This window comes from Palaemon carinicauda, chromosome 27, assembly GCF_036898095.1.
Source record: "Palaemon carinicauda isolate YSFRI2023 chromosome 27, ASM3689809v2, whole genome shotgun sequence".
Taxonomy (NCBI): Eukaryota; Metazoa; Arthropoda; class Malacostraca; order Decapoda; family Palaemonidae; genus Palaemon; species Palaemon carinicauda.
In genome coordinates, this window is record NC_090751.1 from 59,074,573 (window position 1) to 59,097,782 (window position 23,210).

The window sequence follows — 23,210 nt, forward strand, 5'->3', positions numbered from 1 at the left end:
TCAAGCAACTCTCCATTCAACATGACATTCAACCTTGCACCACCTTCCCTTCTCGTACATCTCATAACCTTACTCTTACCCACATTAACTCTCAACTTCCTTCTCTCACACACCCTTCCAAATTCTATCACTAATCAGCCAAGCTTCTCTTCTGTGTCTGCACCCAGTACAGTATCATCCGCAAACAACAACTGATTTACCTCCCTTTCATGGTCATTGTCGTCTACCAGTTTTAATCCTCTTCCAAGCACTCGAGCATTCACCTCTCTCACCACTCCGTCAACATACAAGTTAAACAACCACGGCGACATCACACATCCCTGTCTCAGCCCCACTCTCACCGGAAACCGATCACTCACTTCATTTCCTATCCTAACCCATGCTTTACTACCTTTGTAGAAACTTTTCACTGCTTGCAACAACCTTCCACCAACTCCATATAACCTCATCACATTTCACATTGCTTCCCTATCAACTTTATCATACGCTTTCTCCAAATCCATAAACGCAATATACACCTCCTTACCTTTTGCTAAATATTTCTCGCATATCTGCCTAACTGTAAAAATCTGATTCATACAACCCCTACCTCTTTTAAAACCACCCTGTACTTCTAAGATTGCATTCTCTGTTTTATCCTTAATCCTATTAATCATTAATAGAACATAAGGAGAAAAATAATCTTCTGATAAACAGCTAACCTAGATATAGACAAAAGAGATTGTGTGTGACAAATCTTTTGGAATTTTTCCACAACATGTTTAGCATTTATGACAAAAGCAGGGGAATAGACATCATATACAGTACAGTACCTATGAGCAAACTTGGAAAAGATGACTCAGATACATACCAATTCGACTTGAATACATAATCAATTCCGCTTCTTCGTCTGTCAGCTACATCAGCAAAGGTTACTCAAACAAGGTTTAGCCCACTAGTTTTTATAAATTTTTAGGGCTAAGATCAATAAGATATTGAATAAGAGTAATATTTTGGAAAATTGTGTATTTAACAAATAGAATTGCTTGTTGAATTTTCAATTACATCAGTGTTGGAAGTGAACTGAGCAGGAAAATTACCAAGTATGTTAGTTTAATCTGAACAAGTTAATTTAATGGAATAAATTGTGAAATCGTAAAAGATAGATTCAATCATTTAGTATATAGCTTGGTTGACCAGATAAGTGTTAGTTATAGGACAAAATGTTGGACATTTATTGGAAATTTTATCTTTTGTCCAGTATTATTTTAGAACTTTATTCTTTACATTCTATTAACAGTTTCCTAAAATGGCCTTGTGATCTTAATCAAATGATTGACTTTTTAACTTATTTGGATTGTATTTGTACTTGATTCTATTGTAAGTTGGTAAAGTTTTTACTGATATGTATGAAACTCAGAAAATAGTTTCATAAGTTATTGATCAAGTCCATATCTGATGCACATAAACATTCTCTGATTTGTTCTCTATTCGTAGCCTTGTTATAGAAATGGAGACAATTGCCGAAATGATCTAACAAACCTCTTATCAGAATGTATTTTGATGCTTTGAGATCACTTTTAAGATGACTTCCAATTTTTATTGTAAAACCTTCAAGTTCTTGTAACTACCTAGAAATACCAATGACTATGCTGACAAAAAGTTCCCAGTATAAGGTAGATTAGATATTTTCCAACAAAGTGGGCATATCTTTATCTAGTTGCATGGTCGATATGCATGATAAATTATATGTCATCGAATGCACATGTGAGTTTTTTGTGTAACCTATAAACAATTGAAACTATTCATCATCATTCATTCTTATGCCAGGTCTTCCTTTTATGGGGTTAGGCATGAAATGAATTATCTATGCTCTTTTCTGTCTTGAACTATCAGATCTAGCCATTCATGTATCCCCCTTTTCATGATTCCCTTGGTCTTCATACTGGTCTTCTTGTCACTTCCATATCTACTGCTTTTCTGACCAACTATTTCTCATCCATGTTCATTATTTGCCGTCATCTAAATTTTTTATTACTGAACCATTTTTTTCCAGCTTTGTATATTGTACTCTACATTTATGTTTGAATTCCCTATTCACTAGGCAATCTTCCTACTGTGCTTTAGTCAGGAACCTTAACAGTTGATGGTCACATTTCTTTAAGATATTTTCCAATCCTTGTCAGTGCCCATTTGATGTATCCTTCGTAAGTCACTTGCTCCTTCTGCTAATGGGACATTCAATTCAAGTGCAGCTATCTCTCAAATTAATCCATGCTGTACAGTTACCTCTATCTTATTGCTCTTTCGAATCATGTTTCACAGTACAGCATGTCTTTAGGGTAAAAGAAATGTTTTACCTCTTCTGAAACCTTAGGCAGTGTTACTTCCAAGTTTAATGTATATCTTTGCATAAACTTAGACCTTATAAATTCATGGGACAACTTCAGTATTTGTTTACAAGGGTTTGCAAATCACAGTATAATTAATACTTGACTGCTGCTTTAGCTGCTCAGGAGAAAGATCATACCTGATATCATTGATATCATATTTCAATCTTGTGGCACTGAAGGGTTTTTATAATTACCTGTTCATGGCAATCAGTTAAAGTGGTTGATACTTCTTTGCAAACAGTAAAAATGTCTTATGTTAAGTAGTGATTAAAATCCTGTGAAATTTACATTAGGTTTTAAAGATGTGAAGTTTTCTGAGTTTGTGGAAGCATAGAAGATATAATTGCTATTTTTTTTGTAATTGCATATTTGTATAAGGTTTGCATCCTCTTCCATTCACAGGTATTAACTGGTTTGTTGCGACGTTCTGATAAAAAAGAAGCCGTGCAGCGTCTTCCACTTGGGGTTTTGCCTTTGGGTGACACTAATTCAGCTACTTCTGCAATTCTTGGAATTAAAGGTAACCCCAAGCCAAGACATCTAGCTGAGGCAACAATGTCCATCATCCATGAAATAAAAAGGCCTTTGGATGTAATGGAAGTGACACCAATCCAGGTAGGTACCACTTTGTCATGATTTTTCGTTAAGTTTTTTTCATGGAAAAAATAAATTTCAATAGTTTTGTTGTGTTAAGAACAGAGATTTTAATGTTAAAGTTTGTCATGTTTGGTAATGATTCTTTGTAGGAGGCTAACTCCTATAATATACAAGGGACAATACATGATAACTAGTACTAAAGTTGTTTTTGGAGTGCTCCTTTACTGTTTCATCAGTAATCTTAAATTTCATCTCATCTAGCTGCCCAACATCTTTCTTTTATCTCTGCCTTAACTTTCACCGCTCATTATAATACATTTAGTGCATGTATTATAATTTAATTTTATCCTATTGTATAATCTTTTTTAAAACATTCTCAATGTTGTTGATTTTACTTAACTGCAAATTTTACACAAATATTGCATTTTTTATAGTTTTGTTTAGTTCTTTTTGTACAGTATATGAAAATACACTCAATGATGTAAGAATTTAAAGAGTGGTAAACACTGTCAGTGATGAAAGTTATGTGAACAGTGACTGAAGAGTACTTTACGGTAGGATACAATTAGACTGACAATGATCAGGCTTGACAATAGTTTCTATGCAATGTAATGGCTGCAAAATCTTTTTTAATCTTTTTTTTTACATAGAAGGTATGGACAAAATACTATCTCTTTAATAACCATATTCCAATCCTTGAAATAAAAATGGAATAAGAAAATATAATTGAACATAACCTTAAAAGTTATAATAACCCCAGATAATGAAAGTTAGACTGCTATATTACTAGGAAAATAGATGGGAGATGAGTCATTGGTTTGGACACCAAACCAACCTTAAGAGTTGCTGTTTTCCTTATAAAAATGTATAGGGTGATGGTTAGCAAAGAATAAGTTGCTACCCAAGAGGAGAAAGCATTTTTTTTTATTCATAGGAACCTTTGCTGAAAATTAATAGAGTAAAGCCTCCTTGTTGATGGAAGAAGGGGATCTAGAGGAGAAACTGGGTCAATTTTGCTAATCGGATCAAGTAATTGTTTATTGTTAGAAAAGGTATCAAGATGAAAATTATTAAGCCTTGTTGATTAGGCCTATTAAGCATTGGAATGAGGAAGTTTTATAAGTGTTTTTTTTTTCCCAGGAGGATATTCATCCCTTCATTATCACTCACTCACTTTTAGGATTGGCTAAGTTGTCAAGTGTAGTCTCAGGTGGCTTTTGGTTTGATCTTTAAAGATAACTTAACAAAGCAATCTTGCATCCTTTGGTGGGTTGATTGTATGATGTAAAGTATAGTACTGTATTGTTCTTGCTATATAATGATATCAACCTACCTAGAGAGCTGTTTGATACATAAGATGTGCAGATGAAATAAGTCATCATTGATTTGTATTTGAGTACAATATTTGTCAACTGGAGAGCAAATGTTAAACCTGATCAAGAAGAGTAATGAAATAAGAAGTTGTGTTCCTGAACCTCTTGGAATCCAGTGTCTACCCATCTCAATTCTTGCAGACAGCAGCAGGAAATATACTGTGCTGGCAATATTTGGATTTAGGTATATAGCAATCCTTCAACTTGATTTTCTCAAACCTGTTGTGCATATTAAAATTCTGTTTACTTCCTCCAGAGGTTTACTGTACATTTTGCTTGGGTCATGATTCCTAAACAGTTTATCAAAATAATTTTTATTCATTGATATCAGTTTAATCCATGGTTTTCATGTTTTCTAGTTCATGAGCCAGTGATAAAAAGAGAAATTTCATCTATTAGGCATTGCCGCTTTCTGCTGGTTGTCTGGAATTACTGACATTAATGTATATGTCATGAATAAAAAGAGTGATTTTATCATTTTGCAGTTACTTCCAGTCATCAGTTGCCTGAAATCACTGGCTCTACTAGTGTCATCTTAGTGGTCAACTTTTTTATCACTAAAAATTTAGCTTTTTGCTGTGGTGGTTGCTTCCAAGTATTCGGAAGGATATAGATAGACAGTAAGCAGTACAAGCTTGGGCCACCAAACTAGTTCCAACACTAAGACAATGTGGATATAGACGGAGGATGGAACATTTGAACTACAAACGGATACAAACTGGAATTGAAAAGATACAACACCACTCAATGTGGCAATTTCTTTACATACAAAATAGAAAATACTTGGTATAGACTTTCAGCAGATGTAATAAACATTAACTCTGTAAATAAGTTCAAGAATAAGTTCGAGAAGATCATGTGAGCTGTCCAAAGGCTGAAACTAAATCGTTCTACCAAAGAGCAAATGGAGTCTCTGTGGATGGACTAGAAATTCTTTGAGACATTCAAAATCCTTGTAATTCCATTGTCTTCTCAGCATTAAAATTTTCATCAGTGGCAACAATGTTGAGAATCTACCTAGTGATTATCTTTTGAGTTCTGAAGAACCTGCAATGGCAACAAAATTTAGTAATCTAGTAAGGATCCTGCTTGTTCCTCTCACCAGAGATTCAGATGTTTGCTTATTCTGTGAATCAGGTTTGTGACGGGGGTCTACTTTACAGTACTACTCTGTGAAAGGATCTTCGATTTTGAAAGACAGGTAATAGTGTATAGTTTCCCTGTGTTAATCGGTATTTTCTTTGACCAACAAGGTTTCGCTAGCTCTTGGTAGGAAGGACAGTCATTTTGATATCTCATAACTCTACAGAAATCACATAACAACCCAACTAGAAAGGCACTTATTCTATAACATTAATGAGACTAGTAATAAAGGGTTTTTATGGACTGAAGAAAGTTATATAGGAACCCTATCAAATCCTGTGCTAGGAAGGCTCAATGTGATATCTAACAGCCTCAGTATGAAAGGTCAGATACTACCATCAGAGTGATTACTGAAATTAGAGATTTTCAAGGCCTTTTGGCACTTGTGGGGCATGGCTATAGTGGACCTACCCCGGACAAGCTGAAACTGCAAATTTCTTATATACTGCTCCATCCAACTATCCCAGCAAGACCTAGAAGCCTGGAAGATAGATGCAATGTAGCATCCATGGGATGACCTCGACATCCATGCATTCCCACCATTTATCCTCTGCAGACAAGTTATGGAATAGCTCTGCATCTCTTAGAAATCAAGGGTGACTGTAGTTGCCCTGCTTTGGCAACAGCATGAGGGGTTCATGGATCTGATATCTTTCTTGGTTAACAATCTCAGGTGCAACCAACCTTAGAAGATGATCCTGAAGGAACTTAATTAGTTGAAGGAGTTCAATGAGCACCTTTCATTTTTATACCTTCAGGTTATTCGTTAGGGTTATTGACAAAGAGTTCTTACAGAACTAAGAACATCAACATGTAACAGGTCAAGAAAACAGATTTTGTAGATGGTTCACAAGTGATGATCAAATCAACTGCTATTTCCATAGTTGCAGACTGCTGACCTACTCATCTTCCTTTGCCATTGCAAGAAACTCTGTTTATGCCATAGAGATCTAGGGCTGCAAAAGTCCTCAAACATCTTAGACATTTAGGATAGAAAAGACATTCAAAACTTTTAATAAGAGTTACCTCCTGTTTATTGGTGTATTCCAATAAGTTTAAACTGTTGACTTGGAAGAAACAAACAAGTGTATCAGGAGCTGATGTGTATTTAATCTCTAGCAATCAAAGATCTGAAAAATTGAAACGTTCAAAATAAAAACAATTTTACAATGTGATAATATAAATAAAGTCTGAAAGTTTTGAAAATGCCTTGACAAGGCCATGGAAGTAAAGTTTCCAAAGTATGAATAAGATATTCACGAAACAGCAGAAATTTTACCTAAATATCATAATAGATCAATAAATCTTTATATAATTTCACAAGAAAACAAATAAAAATATTGTAATGTTTACATATGTGGTTAGCCACAAATTGTGTCCGCAAACAAGCTGGCCTGTAGAATTTCATAAGGCCGTATTCCAGTACTGTATATAGGTTACACTATACTACAGCCAATATTGTATAAACGAAACTAATCTCCAGAGAAGTTTGTAACTTTTTGAAGACTTCTTTTACTCTGACAATGACCAGAAACCTTGATCCTCCAGAAACTTGAACCTGTCACAACAAAATTACAAGTGTAAACAGTCTGTTAAAGAAGCACTCAACAAGCATTAGAATATATAAATAATTTAAAGAGACAATAATGAAAACTGGCTCTAAAATATTTAAAAAATACTTAGAATACCAATTAATGCCATTGACCAAGTTAGAAATTAACGTAACATACATTAGGTATCTACAGAAAACATGAGTTGCATTCTCGACCATGTATAGAAAATATTTGTTTGTCAAAATCAACCATTCCTATAAGTGCAGAAATAATAAATCAGATTTATAATATATGATATACTTTCGAGTCTTTTGATCCACCAAAAAGTCACTACTATTGTACTGTAGAATCCTCAGTATGTCGGTAAACCATTATATTTAATTAAATGGACGTAGTCCAGTACACTGCCCGTCTGATGTCTACTGGATATCACCATACCAAATAATAAAGATTGTACAATGTCACTATATACAGAGTTATAGCCAGTTCTCTTAATGTCACTAAATACAGAGTTATAGACAGTTCTCTACAAGAAGATGCATATCCACGATTGGACGTGTGTAGACCAACTGTTTGCTATTGACGATGGTTCGCACTTCAGCTTTCCGAACATGATCGGCGAAACTCTTCAGAGGATTCATTATTACACCCTTAGGCCATTGGGTACAACATAAGTTCTTGTCCTTAAGTAAGACCACATCTCCTCTGACGAGATCACGGCAATGTTCGATCCACGTCTGCCGTTGGTGTAATAATGGTAAATACTTCTTTCTCCAACGAGACCAGAAGATATTGGCAAAAGCTTGCATGTGTTTCCACTCTGGAAGGCATGAGACTTTTTCATTGAAGTCTCATAATTGATCTGATGGGAAGATATAATCTGTCCTTTGGGTTAATTACATAGCTGGTGTTAAGATTAATGGGTTTTCTAGATCTACTGATACAGGTGCTAGAGGCCTGGAGTTAATTATAGCCGACACTTATGTCATGAACATGTTTAGTATGTCATGTGTTGGTCTTTTTCCTGTATTGTTTCACAGCATGGAGTCCAGAATCATCCTGGTGATGCCAATCATCCTTTCCCAGGCTCCTCCCATGTGAGATGAATTGGGTGGATTAAAGATCCAAATAATATCAGACAATAAGTTCCTGAAAGGTTCCACGGTCAGAGCGGAATATTTTCACTTGAGCTCTTAGAGCTGTGAATCGTCTGACTGCGTTGATAAAAGCCGAAGAGCTTATTTCTTCCATAAGCTCGATATGAATGGCTCTAGTTACTGGTCAAGAGAAAAGTATAGCCCAACGTTTGAAGTTAGCATATCTACCACGAGTCCTATGTGAAACAATTGTCCATGGTCCAAAGGCATCTACTCCTACGTTAGTAAATGGAGGTGATGGTTCAAGACGATCCTCTGGTAAATCAGACATGATTTGATGCTCAGTCATTCCTCTTAGCTTGCAACATGTCACACACTTTTGAATGAATGATGAAATCAAGTGTTTCGCTCCAACACTCCAGAATCCAGCGGATCTAACTGCTCCATCAGTGAAGTGTCTGCCCTGATGTCTGACTTTACCATGGTAGTGTCTGACTAATAGCATTGCCATATGATGACGTCCTGGTATGATTATGGGCTTCTTTTCTTTCAAACTCAAGTCAGAATCTGTCTAAACCTACATTGTGCACAGGTGTAGCACATTTCTTTTTTATGCCCACATGTATGTGAAATTCCTTATATCTGTCTGGAGCGACAAGCTGAAACTTAGAATCAAAAGCTTCCTCCTGTTGCAAAGTAAGATATTGTGGTCCAAATAACCATTCGCTATTGTGAATTTCATAGCTTGAAACGATCTAGTTGCTGAATCATCCCAGTTACGATGCATTGGCACATGTTCCATTGGCTGGAATCAGAATATGAGGCGATTTTGTGAAGCCTAAAGTTCCCATATGTGGCTAGTGCTTTATGTTTGTCTTTTATGAGATTGACAGCTTCCTGTTTCGTAGGGCATGATGTAAGGCCATTGTCTACAAAGGAGTTTTTTTACACAAATTGTGATACCCAGTTACTGAAATCTTTTCCTGATGTCTGAGCAGTTTTCCCAAGTCTGAGGGTGGCAACAGCTGGTGACAGACTATTTCTGAACACGAACTCTCATGTGGTATTCGACAAGGTCATTGTCAATGTCATTATCTTTATGCCAAAGGAATTGTAGATAGTTGTGGTGGTCTTTTCTTACCAGGAAACAGTGAAATGTACTGGATATCAGCTGTTACTGTCCCTGTTTCTTTGCGAAAACGTATAAGCATTCCTAAAAGGTCGTTGGTTAGATTTGGACCTGCCAACAAGACACTGTTAAGCAATACAGTGGTACCTCTACATACGAATTTAATTCGTTCCACAACCAACTTCGGATGTAGAAAATGTTCGGATGTAGAAACAAATTTTCCCATAAGAATACATGGTAATTCATTTAATTCGTTCCTCAGCCTAAAAACCCATAATAAATCCTTAATAAATGGCTACACATAATTACACATAACAATAACATAACTGCATAATATGAAAGAAGCATGTAAAAAAGATAATTATAAAGAAATAATAAATAAAAAATGTGTTTTATTGCCACTTTACCTTAGAGACAGGCCAACGCAGGTGTAGGATTTGCTACGCCAGAAGGAGAGGACGATCGGCGAGAAGGTAGACATGGTGTTAACATGTTCTTTAAATAAATACTCTCTCTCTCTCTCTCTCTCTCTCTCTCTCTCTCTCTCTCTCTCTCTCTCTCTCTCTCTCTCTCTCTCTCTCTCTCTCTCTCTCTCTCTCTTGTTCTTCTTCACTGTTAGTGTTAGAGATGTCTATTAATTTTTTCTGAGAGAGAGAGAGAGAGAGAGAGAGAGAGAGAGAGAGAGAGAGAGAGAGAGAGAGAGAGAGAGAGAGAGAGAGAGAGATTAAACAAAAATGAGAGATTAAACGAAAATGTGTTGTGTACATATGATTTTTAACAGCGTTATGGAGTTGTAAGACAGTTGAATGTAACTAAAAAAACAATATCAGCAAATCTGAATTCCTTTATTAACTAAAACAAATATTAATACAAACACACTCGTGTGCGTATGCGCAAACACACACGCACGAGGAGACACGATCGGCGAGGAGGTAGAGATGGTGACTGCGATAACATACCGTAACTTACACTACGGAAATTTTAATCTAACTTAGCTTATTTGTTTTTTTTTATTTTTATATTTCATATTTTTTACATTTTTTTTTCTTTTGATTTTTTATTTTCATCACTTTCAGGCAGATATAATTGCTGTTCCAGGTGTTGAGGTGCCAGTGATGGGATATGAGAATGAGAGAGAGATTACAATAGAGGAAGTGAGGAGAGCACTAAATGAAACGAGAGTAGGAAAAGCATCTGGTATGGATGGTGTGAAAGCTGAGATGTTGAAGGAAGGGGGTGTGACTGTACTTGAATGGTTGGTGAGATTGTTTAATGTGTGTTTTGTGTTGTCAATGGTACCAGTAGATTGGGTCTGTGCATGTATTGTACCACTATATAAGGGTAAGGGAGATGTGCATGAGTGTTGTAATTCAAGAGGTATTAGTTTGTTGAGTGTAGTTGGAAAAGTGTATGGTAGAGTACTGATTAATAGGATTAAGGATAAAACAGAGAATGCAATCTTGGAAGTACAGGGTGGTTTTAGAAGAGGTAGGGGTTGTATGAATCAGATTTTTACAGTTAGGCAGATATGCGAGAAATATTTAGCAAAAGGTAAGGAGGTGTATGTTGCGTTTATGGATCTGGAGAAAGCATATGATAGAGTTGATAGGGAAGCAATGTGGAATGTGATGAGGTTATATGGAGTTGGTGGAAGGTTGTTGCAAGCAGTGAAAAGTTTCTACAAAGGTAGTAAAGCATGTGTTAGAATAGGAAATGAAGTGAGCGATTGGTTTCCGGTGAGAGTGGGGCTGAGACAGGGATGTGTGATGTCGCCGTGGTTATTTAACTTGTTTGTTGATGGAGTGGTGAGAGAGGTGAATGCTCGAGTGCTTGGACGAGGATTAAAACTGGTAGGCGAGAATGATCATGAATGGGAGGTAAATCAGTTGTTGTTTGCGGATGATACTGTACTGGTAGCAGACACAGAAGAGAAGCTTGACCGACTAGTGACAGAATTTGGAAGGGTGTGTGAGAGAAGGAAGTTGAGAGTTAATGTGGGTAAGAGTAAGGTTATGAGATGTACAAGAAGGGAAGGTGGTGCAAGGTTGAATGTCATGTTGAATGGAGAGTTACTTGAGGAGGTGGATCAGTTTAAGTACTTGGGGTCTGTTGTTGCAGCAAATGGTGGAGTGGAAGCAGATGTACGTCAGAGAGTCAATGAAGGTTGCAAAGTGTTGGGGGCAGTTAAGGGAGTAGTAAAAAATAGAGGGTTGGGCATGAATGTAAAGAGAGTTCTATATGAGAAAGTGATTGTACCAACTGTGATGTATGGATCGGAGTTGCGGGGAATGAAAGTGATGGAGAGACAGAAATTGAATGTGTTTGAGATGAAGTGTCTAAGGAGTATGGCTAGTGTATCTCGAGTAAATAGGGTTAGGAACGATGTGGTGAGGGTGAGAACGGGTGTAAGAAATGAGTTAGCAGCTAGAGTGGATATGAATGTGTTGAGGTGGTTCAGCCATGTTGAGAGAATGGAAAATGGCTGTCTGCTAAAGAAGGTGATGAATGCAAGAGTTGATGGGAGAAGTACAAGAGGAAGGCCAAGGTTTGGGTGGATGGATGGTGTGAAGAAAGCTCTGGGTGATAGGAGGATAGATGTGAGAGAGGCAAGAGAGCGTGCTAGAAATAGGAATGAATGGCGAGCGATTGTGACGCAGTTCCGGTAGGCCCTGCTGCTTCCTCCGGTGCTTTAGATGACCGCGGAGGTAGCAGCAGTAGGGGACTCAGCAGTATGAAGCTTCATCTGTGGTGGAAATGTGGGAGGTTGGGCTGTGGCACCCTAGCAGTACCAGCTGAACTCGGCTGAGTCCCTGGTTAGGCTGGAGGAACGTAGAGAGTAGAGGTCCCCTTTTTTGTTTTGTTTCTTGTTGATGTCGGCTACCCCCCAAAATTGGGGGAAGTGCCTTTGGTATATGTATGTATCACTTTCAGTGACGAGTTACGGTATGTTATCGCAGTCACCATCTCTACCTCCTCCTCGACCGTCTCCCTTACTGCGTAGTAATTTTTGCACCTGTATGTGTGTTTGTGCATACGCACACGAGTATGTTTGTATCAATATTTGTTTTAGTTAATAAAGGAATTCAGATTAGCTGTTATTTCTTTCTTAGTTACATTTAATTGTTTTTCAACTCATTGACGCTGTTAAAAATCATATGTACTCTAAACACATTTTTGTTTAATCTCTCTCTCTCTCTCTCTCTCTCTCTCTCTCTCTCTCTCTCGGAAAAAAAAATAATAGACGTATCTAACATTATAACAGCGAAGAATAACAAGAGAGAGAGAGAGAGAGAGAGAGAGAGAGAGAGAGAGAGAGAGAGAGAGAGAGAGAGAGAGAGAGAGAGAGAGATATTTTATTTAAAGACCATGTTAATGCTATGTTCAGAGAGAAACAATAAAAGAGAGAAGTCTTATTTAAAAGAGCTTGTTAATGCTATCATGGTTTTCTTTGCTTCACTTTTTTCTTTCTGTTCATCACGCTGGCCCTTCTCACAAATGATCGTTGCCAACAATCTCTTTGTCCTTTATCCCTATCAACAAAAGGCGTTCTATCTCCTCCAGGGTATTGCTAAGATGTCTTGTAATAATGGTGATCCCCTTCGATGGTTATTTGCTTTAATGGCTGCCTTCAGCTTGATGATCCTCGAGATCATAGGCCTATTCCGGCCATATTGTTTAGCCATACAGTATCACTCACATGCACACTGCTCTCATGTTTTTCTGTAATTTCTTGCTTCAATTCTAATGAAAGAATTGCCTTCTTCCTGTACTGAAACTTAGCTTCTTAGGCACCATGATTATAGGTAAAATCAAAAAGGAAATGTGAGAAAAGGAAGAAAATAAGCACTGTTAATAACAGACCAAACAGAGGACAACCACACAATACACACAAGAATAGAGAACTGAGCACTCGACGCTCAATGGCGTAATGTTTACTTCGTGTGTCGAAATAAAATTCTGGTGTAGAGTCAAAAATTTGCTCGAATTTTACTTCGGATGTTGGAAAATTCGGATGTAGATACGTTCGTGGGTAGAGGTTCCACTGTACTTCATTACATTTAGCATAGGAGTCAAACACACCTCTGGTCTGGTCAGGTTTCTTGGGATGGTGTACGCCAAATAATGGTAAGTACCAGCACTCTTTGTGATCTTTTAGTGATGGTGCAATCTCTGCATGGTTATTGTCGAAAATCTTACTCATGAATTTGAGAAAGTGTTCCCGTTTTAACAGGTTTCTCCACAGACTGGCATCTAATAGCATTGTACAATGAAGAAGAGGTTGCTGTTTGTTGTTTGGCAGAGGCTGGTGTGGTACATGGAACGGTAACAGTGCTACCCAACTACCACTGGCATTTCACAAATTCATTGACCATTTGCTTTAAGACCATTTTGTCCTCATAAGACATCGCTGACTTGTCATCCTTCTTTGTTTTCTAAAATATAGATGAATGTATGTCCTGTTTTAGGAGTTCCGAGTAGTTTTCTTTATCAAACTTGTTGGTATAGGGTTCAAACATTGATGGCTGTCCACTTGGTAAAATGTTGGTTAGTTTGATATTAAGTTCAAGTGGAATGTATTGCTTTTTTATATAAGTTTCTCCTATAACCACCCATCCAAGTTTTAGTTGCTGAGCTGGTGTGCCTCTCTAAGGTTTCTTCCAATTAACAGTAAAATTTGACAGCTATCATCGATAGGTGGAATGTTGTCTCCGATATCCGTCAAGTGTAGGAATCTCATCCAGATTTTTGGGCATGTGATCACATTCTATTAAAGTTGGCAGATCTAATCTCATGTCACCCTGTATTGATTCTACAACAAAGCTTCTCCCTCTTCCGCCTGAAGTAACTACTTTGCCAGAGCATATAATGGTATATAGTTTTCTGGCTTGTCCCATATGTTGAATAGATTGAAGAAGTCATGTGGGGCGAGAGACCAATTACTTTGGTCATCAATAATGGCATATATTTACACAACCTTGTCTGGACTGTCCTTGTGGAACAAATTCACTTGGTGTATTTTTGCTCATGATTTACCGCCATAATAATCCTTGCAGATCTCTGTGCAAGAAGAGTTGACTGTTGTCTTAGTTTCAGCCATTTCTGCAGGCTCTCCGCCACGAGCTGCTTGGGGAATGTCCTTTGATAATTTCCCTCCAGTAACATGTAGTGCTGTAGCATGTCGTTTCCTTTTTTATTCCTTGGAAGATATTTTGGCATTGTAGTTTTGGCTTATAGGTGAGGTTGATTCGCAACACTTATAGCATACATTATTTTCCTTCAGTATTTTTTTGGCATTCTTCTATAGACTTTGCTCTGAACCCATGACATTCAGTCAATAGATGTTTAGTTTTTTGAAGAATGCTTACGTTCTGTTTTTTGCTAAAACTTTCGGGTTGTTGGTTAACTGTTGCTGTCTTATGTACATTTACTTTGATGTAGAACTAAGGTACGCTCCATGGCAAGGCTCCTTTTGCTTATAATGTAATGTTCGACTCAAGGTCAAGTCCCTGGTCATTCTTTATCCAACTCATTTCTCTGAAAAGGAAGAAAATTCCTTGAAGGGAGGAAAGGCAACATCATGCTGTGATTCATACCTAGAAGCTCTCATCAGCCACTTCTCCTGAAGTCCATTGGTAATTTACCTACGATAGGTTTGATCCCTGAGGAAGAGTCAAAGTAGGCAAATAAACATCTTAAGTTTTGGATTTTCCTCATTGTATTCTATTTCAGACAGAATACCAGAAAGCTCATACAGGCGTTTGTTGTCTTTAGTTGTGAGTTTTGGAAACTTTGCAAGTTTGTTCTTGATGAATGCTTTCACCATTTCTGGGGTGCTGTGCTGTAACACTCATCAAGTCTCTGCCACAGTGTTTGTAAGCCTCTGCTAAGGTTGTCTGCGCTGGACAATCTTATACTGGTGGCATGCTTTGATGACTCAGCTCCTTGCCAATTGACCAAAAGATTCAATTGTTCTGAGTCTGACACCTGCAGTTCCCGATGACGCACTGAAAACTTGCTTTCCATACATGATAGGATTCTGCCTGGTCATTAGTAAGACAACAATTCACTTTAATATACTACAAGATCATTATTGTGTTAATATTAAGATTATATTAAGGAAAAAATTACCTTTAAATTGAACTGGTTTGACCACATTTTATATTTATTTTACTAATGCTTAACTTTTTAAACTATTTCCTACTATGGCTAGCCAGTTAATGGCCATCATTCTTTCACTCATCTTCTCTGTCAACTGAATTAAAATTCTTTGTGTTTATAGCATGTGTTATGAGAGTTGTAAGTGTCCTATCCTTTCATTCCAAAATAAATTCTTACTCTTCATATTTTAATTTTATGCTCTATGTTAGTCCTACATTTTTGCTTCATCTATTCAAAAGTCTTCTATCAACTTTTGCAATTCCTCCCATTATTCACTAAATATAAGTATGTCATCTGCAGATCTTAACTTCTTAAGGTATTCCCCATTAATATTAATTCTTACATTTTCCCAATCTTTTTTAATTGGAATTTTTGCACTATCTTTGTGTAGTTTTAGGATTACCGTACTACCTGTATAGATATCTTCAAGTGTTTTAACATGACTCATCTCTTATTTGTGTTTGAAGTGCTTTGTGCAAGTCGGCTGTTAGGTTATAACAGATAGGCGATACAGCGGTATAGCTTCCATTACTACTGAAGTTTTCTCAGTCTATTAATGCCTTACGTAGTGGTTTGTCATATTGTGTTGTTTTTTTTTCATTAGCTGGTTAGTTACATAGATATGGTCATTTGTTGAATACCCACTTCTAAAGCCTGCCTGATCTCTAGGTTGATTAAATTCTTTGTATTCAACCTAATATGATTTTTTAAAATATTTTACATATTAAGGAGATTAAACTTTTTGGGTGGTAATTTTCAGGTCTTTTGTGTCTTCCTTTTTGTGAATTAGTGTAATGATAAAGTTTTTCTAAGCTGTAGGTATAGAGCATTCTTGCAGACATTTTGTGTAAAGTTCAGGAATCTTTACTACTATGAAATCTCCTCCATCTATTATTAAATCAAATGTTAGGCCATCTTCTCCTACTGTTTAGCCTCTTTTCATGCCTTTTAATGTTTTCTTAATTCTCCCACTGTTATTTTTCGCCTTGGCTCAGGTGTTTTATTATTTGTGTTGATAAAATTATTTCTTATATCACTATTGTACAGCCTTGTATAAATTTTTTTTACAATTTTTATCAATCCATCTCTCTTGTTGATAGTATTTCCATTATTATCCTTTAAAGCAAATATCTGTTGAAACCCTTTACCAAGTCTTCTTTTCATGAACTTGATGCTTTATATACACCTTTACAGTCTTCAGATGCAGATGGCCCTCCAAAACCTGTGTATGCTGCATCACATTTAGAATGGGGAGCTTACAGAGATGCTCGGGAGAGAAATGATGCCTACTGGTATTGGGCCTCACTCAAGAGATACATGACTTATGTGTTTTCTAGCTATAAAGGTATCTATATTAGTTAACTCTTACCCAGTGATTGTAGGACATTCAAACCGTAAAAGTTTGTTAGTTTTGTGTTTTATTTCTCCCTTTTATTCTTGTTTCCCGTAATTTAGTATTTTAGCAGTTTTTTTTTTTTTTTTTACTGTTGGCAGGATTTTTGTGGGAATATGATATTATTGTTATTAGAAATTTGAATATAGTATATATATAGAAATATAAAAAGTAATAAAATAGGAGGTGAACAAGCACCACTAACTCGTTAGTACAATTACCTATTCAAATGAAATACAGGGAACTGTGGTCTATATAGTACAAAAATCAAACTTTTATAGCATGAATTATTAAATGTATCCCTTTAGCTAAACTTTTAGTATGAATTAACCATATTAGAAAGCTTTCTGTTTTATAAAGAATACATTGTTCCTACACTTGAAACAAACCCTCATTCTTTACTATAGGAGATATTCTAGTGCGAGCTGGAAAATACGGAAGAAAACCTTAACAAGGTCGTTAACAACCGGGCCGGTAGTGGTGGGGGACTGCCGGTCGGTAGCTACTGAATTCTTTCAATTGAATTCTAGCCGTCGCAGTGGTAACACCGCTGCTCCTGCTTTTGTTTGACTGGCAGACTAGCCTTTCTTTATTGAGTTTTTGATTAACTCTATTTTTCTTTTTTCTTTGTTAGATGTGATGTCCTCTATTATGAGGAAGTGTCCCGGGGTTCCCCCGAAATCATGTGGCACATTTATGTCACCACTGGAAGTGGATCCTCATTCCCTATGCCCTTCGTGCAGAGGTCATAGGTGTTCTGAGGGCTCCCCCTGCCAAGTATGTAGAGAATGGTCGCCCTCTCAGTGGGAAAAGTTCGTGAAGAGGAAGAAGAAGAAATCCAAAAAGGATTCGTTACCTCCAGGTTCGCCGTCAAAAGGTAAGGAGTCTCGGGCCTCTTCTTCGGCCTCTTGTTCGGCCTCTCGATCTCTCCCTTCAGACTCTTCCTTGCCTCCATCCTCCGGGGGGAAGTCAAGGAAGAGCGGCACCATTGACTTAACCCCCATTCCCCTTGGTCAGGCGGATCACGTTGCCCCCACCTACTGGGACAATTTTTTCCGCCACCGGGAATGACTATTACCGCTTCCATTCCAGATCATGTATGAGCGGTATGGCCTGCCCTTGGAGTTCCTGGTTCTCCTTCGGAGGAAGTGTGGAACCAGTTCCTCGCGGGCACAGTTTTACCTCAGGTCTCTTTTGTTTTGGAACCCTCGGGAGTTCCAGACCTTGCCTGCCTCCTGTCAACTTAGTCGGCGCCCGCAGAAGTTTCAGTAGATTTAGTAACTTCAGCTCCGGCGGCGCCTACTTCGCACCTCGCTCGCGCTTCTACAAAACTACAACGTCGCAAGCGCAAACATCGCAGTACCTCCCCCTCCTCCTCCTCCTCCTCATCATCATCATCATTGTCCTCACCCTCTTTGGAGGCTAGGAGGGAGAGAGAGAAGAGGAAAAGGAAAGCTCGCTCTCCTTTGCCCAGACGTTCTCGTCGGAGAGACAGGTGACATAGGAAGAGACATCATCGTTCTCGCTCTTCCTTGCCTTCTATCTCTTCACGAAATGTCTCGCCGAGAGACTATAAGCGCTCTCGTCACAAACATAAGAAGAGCGCTTCCTCGCGTCATCGTTCTGCCTCGCTATCGACTTCCTCTCGCGAGGGATCATCTAGGTGCTCAAAGAAAAAGAGCGCTACGATACGTTCTCGCTCTTCGTCACAAGAGAGTTCTCCAAAGCGTAATACTGTAAGCGCTCCCGCTGGAGAAGCTCTTCCCACGATTTTTCATCTAATCGCACCCGGAGCGCGGACGAGGGAAAAGCGCACCCTGAGCGCGATTCCTCTCCTTCACATATTAGTTTGAGGTGCTCAGATCGCTTTAGGAAAGGGAGAAAGAGCACTTCTCCTCGCCGTCGCTACGTATCATGAGAGAGAGATCGCTTCCGTCCCTCAACCTCCCGATCGCGCAAGTCTCTGGGCATATCCGTGCTGGGTCAATCACCTCGCCCTCGTGTTTTATACAGGACAGCTCCGGCTCCCTTGCTCCCTAATGAGTTATGGAATACGAGCCTCACGAGAACCTCAGAAGAAGACGCAGGGGTTCAACCCTTCTTCTTCTCGGTTGAGAGCAGAGTGAAAAGGCCAGACCACCGATCAATGCAACCTCTTCTACCTCGTTCTTCAGACCCTTCAAAAAGAGGTTAGGCGCTTGAAGCGCCATTATTCAGAGCTCAGCCTTCCCTTGGAACAATGGCAATGGAGTCTCTTACTTCGCCGTTACATCCAGACACTCCGACTTCTATTGCCCTTCCTCGCGAGGAATTAGCGCAACCGGAAGGTTCTTCGGAAGAGCAACCATCAAAGGACTTAGAGTCCTCCTATCTGAGGGCTCTAAGAACTATGTGTAATATCTCAGGCCTCGGCGATCTACATCTGTCGCCCCGACATACTGACGCTCCAGCTTTAGACAGACTATGTCGTCCTCCACCAAACCCTAAGACCAGAATCGAACTTCCCTGGTCCATTCACACTGCAGGCCGTCTGAGGAAGGTCTCGCAGGCGGTCTCGGGTTCCTTAAACTAATACAATTCCCGTTTTTGAGGCAAAAGCGCTTTTACAAGGTCAGAGATGCCAACCCTTCTCCTCTGACCCTTGATCCCCTCACAGCGAGGCTCACACCTGGCTGCTCTTCAGAGAGACACACTTCTCTCCCAGTCTCCTTCACTGCCACAGAAGCCTCGGCAATGGAAGCAGCTTCAATGTCCCTTCTTGAGGCATTATCCTGGTTTAACTTGTGGTCAGGCACAGTCGGCTACCTTGTGAGTCACGAAAACCTATCAAACCAAAACTCCATGCAATCCTTACAGGAAGTCCTAGCCGCTGGGGCCAAGACAATGGACTTCCTAACTGCTACAACTGCAACCATGTGGGGTTATGGGTCCTCAAAAGGAGGGAATCAGTACTTTGCAGACTTCATAGGAGGATCAGTAAGGCCGAGAAATCAGATTTGAGAAACTCGGACCTTCTGCAACCTCTCCTCTTTTCTAAACAAGCAGTTTCCTCTGCCTTAGATACTTGGAGGAAAGAGACGCAGGACACCGCGATGCAAAAGGCTGGCTCCCTTCGCACAATGCAACAGCAGCCAACTCCACAACTGCAACTCCACTCCCAGCCAAGAGCCTCAGCTGCCCCTCTTTTATAGCCAAACCTATGGGTAGAGGAAAGTCAGCTCCTCCCAAGGCTAAAGGCAGAGGGAGGACTCCTAGATAGAAATAAGGTCACAGCTCACCCCTCACAGTGTGTAGGGGGTTGCCTGCAGGGGAGTTGGAGGAGGTGGAAGGCTATGGGGGCCATGCAATTGACCATCAAGGGGCTTCGTTGGGGGTACCGCATCCCCTTCATAGGCTTTCCTCCTCCTCTAATTCCTCCCCCAATCTCGATCCCGGGAAGCAGCAAGCCCTAACTCGGGAGATCCAGAGCATGCTTCTAAAAGGCGCCATACAAGAGGTCTCCAACACCTCCCCGGGGGTTTTTCAGTCGCCTCTTTCTGGTAGAGGAAGCCTCGGGAGGTTGGAGACCAGTAATCAATCTCTCTACCTTGAATCAGTTTGTGAAGCAAACTCCATTCAAAATGGAGACAGCCGCCTCCACGATCCAAGCGGTGCATCCAGGAGACTTTATGGCATCTGTGGACTTAAAAGACGCATATTTCCAAGTGCCGATCCATCGCGCATATCAGAAATTCCTGCTCTTTCTGGTTCAGTGTCGAATCTTCGAGTTCAAAGTCCTATGCTTCGGCCTCTCGACCCCCTCACAGGTTTTTACGAGGGTTTTTGAACTCGTTTCCTTGTGAGCTCACAAGCACAGGATACGACTGCTAAGGTACCTAGACGATTGGTTACTCCTGGCCTCGTCCAGGGAGCTAGCTCTGGATCACCTGAGAAGACTTCTAGACCTTTGCAAGGACCTAGAGATCCTTGTAAATGCAGAGAAGTCTTGTTTGATTCCAACCCAAGTCTTAAACTATCTGGGTATGTCCATCAACACCCAGGTAGGGTGTTCCCTTCGGAAGACAGACTTCGGAGACTGGAACAATCCATTGCCCAAGTCTTGTCTCCACTCCCTCCTACAGCCAAGTCGTGGCAGAGAATTCTGGGCCATCTTTCCTCCCTGGAAAAACTAGTTGCAGGCGGAAGATCAAGAATGAGAAGTCTCCAGTGGCATCTGAAGACCCATTGGTCTCAAAATATCGATTCCCCATTCTTGTCAGTGGAGGTTCCAGCTCTGGTGATACAAGATCTTCATTGGTGGTCAACCAGAGAGAATACCCAAAAGGGCATTCCCCTCCAAAGCCCCAGTCCGAAGTTAAAACTTGTCGTACGCATTGCTACGGGGCTGGGGTTCCCTCCTAGCCCAAAATTAGCATCAGGAGTTTGGTCTTTGATAGAACAAACTCTCCATATAAATCACCTGGAATTATTAGCAGCCTGGAAAGGCCTAAAATACTTTGTAAAAGATCTACAAGGGTGAGAGGTGGTGCTGATGAGCAACAACTCCACAGCCGTCTCGTACATCAACAAACAAGGGGGTACTCTGGCAAGAGACCTCTGTCTGCTAGCGGTCCAGATTTGCCAGTGGGCGGAAGGTCACAACATTTCTCTCACAGCCAGGTTTATTCCAGGCTGGAGAAACATCGTGGCGGATCAACTGAGCAGGCATCACCAAGTGCTGAGTGGCGAATGGTCTTTGGATCCTCGAGTAGCGAAGACAGTAATAGCTTTGTGGTGTTTCCCCACAATAGACCTGTTCGCCACTTCTCTAAATGCGAAACTTCCCTGCTACGGGTCCCCAGTTCCAGACCATCAGGCAGCGATCCAGGACGTCCTTCAACAGTCTTGGGACAATCTGGACGCATACGCCTTTCCACCCTTTTACCTGCTCAGAAGGGTGATCAATAAACTCAGGACCTCCCGGAACTGCAAGCTAACCCTAATAGCTCCGGTATGGCCAAGCAGAGAATGGTACGCAGACCTTCTTTCCATGCTGGTTCAGGTTCCAAGGTTTCTTCCTCCAGAACCCCTTCTGCTGACGCAGCCACACAGTGGTGTCCCCCCACGGGAGAATCCCCTTCCTGAAGCTTCACGCCTAGAGGCTGTCCAGTCACTCCTCAGAAGCAGAGGCTTTTCAGGAAAGGTGGCTGAGCACATGTCCAGGCACCTGCGCCAATCTTCCACAAACCTCTACCAAGCAAGATGGAGAGTGTTTGCAGCTTGGTGTAGAGGGCGAGGCGTGTCTCCACTCGATCCCTCTCTTCCATTAGTGGCAGACTTCCTTGTGTACCTCAGGGGAAAAAACCTCCTCTCAGTCTCGGCAATTAAAGGCTACCGTTCAGCCTTAAGCCTCATCTGTAGACTGAGAGGGGTTGACCTTTCCACCTCAGAAGATATCACTTTGTTGATTCGAGGTTTTCAGAGATCTTGCCCTCCAGTTGAGATTAGACTACCACCTTGGGACGTGTCCCTGGTCTTACGTTCCTTGAAGGGTCCACCCTATGAGCCCTTAAATAGGACCTCTGACTACTTTCTAACCCTTAAGACCGTCTTCCTAGTAGCTCTGGCCTCGGCAAAAAGGGTCGGTGAACTACATGGTGTGGCCTACGAAGTCACCCATTCTAAAGGATGTGGGGAAGTGTCGCTCAACTTCATGCCAGGCTTTGTGGCCAAAACTCAGAATCCTTCATCGGCCGATGAGAGGTTTAGAGAATTTCAATTTTCCAGCCTCAATAAGGTAACACAGGATACAGACCAATTGCTACTGGCCCAGTCAGGGCGCTAAGGAAATACCTGAAGCGCACCAGACATTTCAGACCATGCCACCGTCATCTCTTCCTCAGTACCAACAAGGTAAAGAAGAGAATCCCTCGCAACACCATCTCTTTCTGGCTCAAGAAAGTTATTGCGAGAGCCATTCACAGAGACCCAGAGGCAGCTCAACCCAAAGCCCATCAAGTTAGGGGAGTGGCTGCCTCATTGGCGTTTAAGAAAAATTTTTCGGGGTCCCAAGTCTTAAGAGCTGGAGTCTGCGAACGCCAATCTAAATTTACATTCACCATTCACTATTTAACCGATGTGACACACAGGTCTCTAAACAACTTTTCTACAGGCCTTATTGTGGCAGGTCAACAGGTGCTGTAGCTACCTTACGCCCTTTCAGGGGACAGTAGCCATTGGTCGAGGATTCTGTGTTACACTAGGTTTTTAGAAGGACATCCATCTATCTTCAGCACTTCCTTCTCCCTCCCATCTGGGTATCCTAGTCTGTAGTCAGTTTCAGCTAGACTCGCCAATGGAAATAAGGTATGAAACTCATCTGACTCCTCTCACAGGGTATAGGTTATGCTCTTAG

The 23,210-nt window shown here is 40.2% G+C and overlaps 1 protein-coding gene across 1 annotated transcript in view; it reads left to right on the forward strand.

Moving 5' to 3' along the window:
- The window catches only part of LOC137620734 (acylglycerol kinase, mitochondrial-like), a 120,061-nt gene that overhangs the window by 68,674 nt on the left and 28,177 nt on the right, over window positions 1–23,210 (forward strand). Inside the window, exons 4-5 of the mRNA XM_068351104.1 lie at window positions 2,775–2,987; window positions 16,618–16,768. Coding sequence (XP_068207205.1) covers window positions 2,775–2,987; window positions 16,618–16,768 — 364 coding nt within the window. The remainder of the gene's footprint in view (window positions 1–2,774; window positions 2,988–16,617; window positions 16,769–23,210) is intronic.